Raw genomic sequence first — 5,003 nt, forward strand, 5'->3', positions numbered from 1 at the left:
GTGAGTTTTAAGTCATTAACTTAATTTATCAAACATTTTTCTAAGTAATGAACCGTATAAACAACAGAAGGAAAGCATGGTGTAATAGTATTTACGTATTGTGGTTTCTATAAATAAAACAAAAAAAAAAAACAAAAAAACAAAAAAAATTACTTTTTTATCTAAACTTTTTATTTAGCAAAATAAAAAAAGTTGGTTCCTCAGAAGACATTCTCATATAGTTATTTATTTCGCATTTTTTGTTCTTATTCTTACCAAAACATTAATAAATGGAAACGATAAATCATACAGACATTTTGATTCCAAGTACAGCCGATATTTTGTCCCCTAGGGCATTTCGGACCAACGGGGTTCCTAAGAAAATTAAGAAATACTGAAATATATCAACATACAATGTGACCATGTATGGCTATCTTACAAATGGAATCCTGCCCATCTTCTTAACCTTGTAATTTCGGTTCCTTGCGACACTGCCATCCCGATTCCCTTCCTTCCCTGTTGGCCAATGCCTCTGTAATACAATCTCCATTCATCAGCATTCCCCTCCATCTGCACTAGACATGGAGATCCCACTGCTCTGTTATCCCACCCATCCTCCTCTGAAGGCTCCAGAACCGGTTCCTCCTGAAGCCTCTTCCAATTCTTTAGTCCATCTGGAGAGACCGCCAATCCAATACTCCTCCCATTATCTCCACCAACACCTTCATATGCCATCAAATACCTCCCATCTTTCTGGTCTCTCACAACACATGCGTTCATGACCCCCAGTTCGTCAAAGCTACCATTTGATCCTCCTTCCATGATCTTCCCCAACTTCACCCATCTAATCCCATCCCTGGATCTTGCAATTCCAACTCCAAACTGACCCCTTTCCACATCAAACGAATGGTAGTACATTCTGAGATCATCACTGCTGTGCACGACAACCTGCGGTGCAGCGATAAACAAGGAATCCCACTCCCCTCTTGACCCCACATCAAGCAAAGCTCCACTGTGGTGGTCCCCTTCTATTCTCGCCCAGTGCCTTCCATCCTGACTGCATGCTAAACCCGGAAGAGACTTGAAAATTTTCCCACTTACGTGATTTTCACGATCAACCCTTTCCGGGTTCTGTAAGGGGATTTTTGCAAGTCCCGAAAAGTCTACCTCTTCAGAACTGAATCCTGTGTAGTAAAGCCAGTAAACAGAGCTATACATTGGACTGGACATGATTACCAACTCGGAAGGCCTTACGCTCTCTGTATCAAAAGCCCACCAATTCCTGCTGCAAGTCATCACCAATCCTACATCCGCGCTGGACCGAGCATGTGCTGCTCCCCTCGCCCAGTGAATTCCGTTGCTCGAGACCGCCACTCCAATCGAATCACAAGTGTTGTTTCCATCTGGCCTTCCATGGTACCACATGTACCACCTCTCTTCATCATCGCCAATGTATCTTTTTATGATTGGGGATCCAATTTCTGCACTATCCCAGGAGTTTCTGGAGCCCAAATCAAAAACCAAACCTCTAGAACACGTAGAAGTAAGCACCTGATTTGGATGGCTAGTTGCGGGTCGTTGGGATGTGGAATTGGAATCCAGTCCAATGGCAGGATTCTTGCTGGTTGCATTGTCACTGTCAATGCCTGGCTTTGTAGAGCACTGAACAAAAAAAAGCAGACGTTTTTTAGAGTTGGAGACCGGACCTCTTTGGTACCTCAGTAAGCTATGACAGCAAGATCTGCTACCGGGGTGAAGAGCAAGTGTTTCAGTTGTCGTGGAAGGCCAGGCCGGTTGGCTTAAGGTTGTTGCATTCCTCATTCTGCCGATGCTGGAGGATGCAAGGATATTAACAGTTTTGATCCTCGTAACCGCCGCTGCATCCATCAATCGGACTACAGGCGCAGGAAGACCACCCTGTGAATGAAGTGCAGATGGTAGGATCATGAACCAATAAAATGGTGCCTCGTTTTATAGTTCTTACGCGAAACACAGAATCTCTTTGGTTGCTATTCTAAAAACCCCTTATAGTTTGCTGTATTTGCAGAACATACCCTGATAATCTCTGAATTCTATTTATCCTTTTCTAACATCAAGTCCTAGGGGTACTTGTAAATATTTCTAGGGTCCATTTAGAAATATTGTAAAATGAACGTATTTTCATTTTACTAGTTGGTGGTACTGGCTGCTGGCTATCATTTCTTTCTCTACTCCTTGACCGTATCTACTCTTCTTCCCAGTGATATGTAGCCATTTCTGTTTTTGATTCAATTCGCAACTCATGCGAGCAGTAAATAATATTGTAACATTTGCACAACACTTTGGTAAACGCTGGTGTGACTTTGGTGTGGAAAACGTTCCATATGTATAATTGAGAAAGCTTAAGTTAAACGGTATCCTCTGACACTGTTGATTCCCCTAATGGTTGTTCAAACTTCGAGTTGCCTCGTTGGGTCTGGGCAGCAACCGTGTATGAAAGAAACAATAGCAGAAAAGGGGTTCATGAGGTCCACATTGCAATCCTCGATGCAATAGCAATAGGATTTGCTGGAAGACAACATGAATATGGGTCCTTTTGATCATTTTTGTAGTCCTACGGAGCATTTTGATGAATATTTTGGTATTTGAAGACATCCAACTCTTTTGGTTTCAGTGCTCGTATCAACCTTTTGAGCCCTTGACTAGGAAAGGGTTGAACCTGCTGCCATCGACCTAACCTTCATGTGATACGAGGGCATGGAATAACTGGTGCAACGGACTGTCCTGTCTGTCGATATTACAGATTCGATTGCCTACGGTTCAAGAATGGCGACCGTGTGGAAGCTTCAACCTCTTTCTCTTTCGTCATTGTAAGCTCAGCTATTTTAACCTGTTATACTGCTAAAAGGATAATATATATATATATATATATATATTGCTACTCCCATTTTCTAAGGCCGTTTCTCTTCTAGAGGAGGTGGCCAATATTTAGTTGATATTATTTGTTACCTAACATTTTGTTGAATTGCAGGTTTGCCCGGATGTGATTTTCAAAAGGGATATTCAATGGATATAATTTAGCTTTTATTTATGATATCATGCTAATTCAAATATAAGTCTATAATTAATCGAGATAACCTTTTTAGTTCAGTAACCAGTCTGATTCCTAAAACATCTTAGAGATCGAGATGTAAGATCGGAAACATGTACGAGGTCGTAGATTGTTTGTGGGTATTATATAGAAATTCATCACCATAATTTTAGCCAAAGGGATGTGCCACCCACAGCTAATGGGTAAAGTCAAGAAACAAGGAAGATGTAATTTGAGTTTGACTCGTTGTTTTGAAGAGCAGCAGGCAGCAGCCACTGGAGTTTGTCCCAACTGTAAAATCGGAATCTTCTTCATCCATTAACCCATTTAAAATAATAGCACTCTGCACGTAGACCTCCAAAACGCATCCACGTGAATCACCTAAGTCTCCCCCTTCCACTCCACATGAGCACCCAACTTACTCCATCTCTCAGTCAATATCAGTCTTTCAAACATACTCCGGCCCACCCACAACCTTTCCGTTATTCATTTTCTATTGCCTAACACAACTCACTCTCTCACCTCCCATTGACTTTTATTTTTAAAATCCCATATTCTATTTCTCACTAACAATTATTTTAGTTTTCGCCGTCTCTTTTATTATTATTTTGCTTTTACCATCTGTCTATACGACGAACAACCAACGAATGCCAAACGTCTACATATTATGAAGTCATCTAATCTATTAACTTTTATTTTTTGAGGTTAAATAATATAAAACATTTTTTTTTTATTTTAGATAGGAAAATGTTAAATCTACTGGTTAATTTCTCCCTACACGAGAATGTGAAAATATAAAAATGTTCACTTGTTAATACATTCACACAAACCTGCAATAAATAAATAAAATAAAATAATATAAAGAAGGGTAATAGGTGCTGGCTGTGCAGCCACCCATCTCTGCTTTTTGAAAAAAAAATAATAATAATAAAATAAAAGGAGAAAAAGTGGGTTTTAAGTCACTTATGCCAAAACATAAACATATAGAAAAAGACATTTTTTTAACTTTTTATAAGTCAATTTTTTCTTCATTCATTTAAATATATTTTAAAATAGATACTCTTTTTACAATTCAAATAATTATTTTCTATAGTGACTTTTTAATTATTTTCTATAGAGACTTTTTACTTTGTCACGTTAATAAGATAATATGTCAATTTTCCGTTATAATTGATTTAAGATCAATAAAATTAAAAAAATTAAAAATTAAAAATATAATTAAAATTTAAAAAAAAATTAAAATTAAAAAATATAAAAATAAAATATTAACTTTTACTTAACTAAATCACACTAATAAAATATCGATACTTTGGAAAGAGCTTGAAATATAGTAAAAGTCAATATTTTATTTTTTCAATTTTTAAGTTTTTTGGATTTAATTGTATTTAATTTTTAATTTTTAATTTTTTGGTTTTAATTGTGTTTAATTTTTAAGTATTTGAGTTTTAATTGTATCTTTAATTTTTAAAATTTCTTATTTTATTGTTGATGTCAACTAACAAAATTTTTATTCAATTTTATATATATATATAAAAAGAAGATAGTGAATTTGTATAACACAAGATATAAAATCATTATTAACTAAAAAATTAGAAAGATTTTACTTATCATTTGAAGATCTTGGAGAATTTTTTAAAATAATTTATATATCATATTACATAATAAAAAAATTATAATATATTTATGTGTAAGATACTTTTATCAAATTAAAATGATAAATTAATTTTTTTTATCAAGTAAAATGGCAAAATAAAACTGATTTATAAAAGTTGAGGTTCTTTTTTATATTTTTTCAAATTAGTGAATCAAAATTCACTTTTTTTCAATAAAAATGCTTAATTTTATTCACCTCTCCTTGTGTTTCGAACGAATACATATAACTCTTATAGGTTTTTTTTTTTTTTTTTTTTTTTTTTTTTTTATCTTTTTCATTAATTTCTTATTTTTACTCATT

At 35.2% G+C, this 5,003-nt stretch overlaps 1 protein-coding gene across 1 annotated transcript; it reads right to left on the reverse strand.

The window, feature by feature from the left end:
- Positions 1-216: 216 nt before the first annotated feature.
- On the reverse strand, positions 217-1,934 carry LOC117924322. The gene has a single exon (XM_034842966.1). It carries the CDS (start codon positions 1,924-1,926, stop codon positions 415-417), a length of 1,512 nt encoding a protein of 503 aa, XP_034698857.1. The 5' UTR covers positions 1,927-1,934; the 3' UTR covers positions 217-414.
- Between the last annotated feature and the right edge of the window lie 3,069 nt (positions 1,935-5,003).

Source organism: Vitis riparia, chromosome 1 (genome assembly GCF_004353265.1).
Source record: "Vitis riparia cultivar Riparia Gloire de Montpellier isolate 1030 chromosome 1, EGFV_Vit.rip_1.0, whole genome shotgun sequence".
NCBI lineage: Eukaryota > Viridiplantae > Streptophyta > Magnoliopsida > Vitales > Vitaceae > Vitis > Vitis riparia.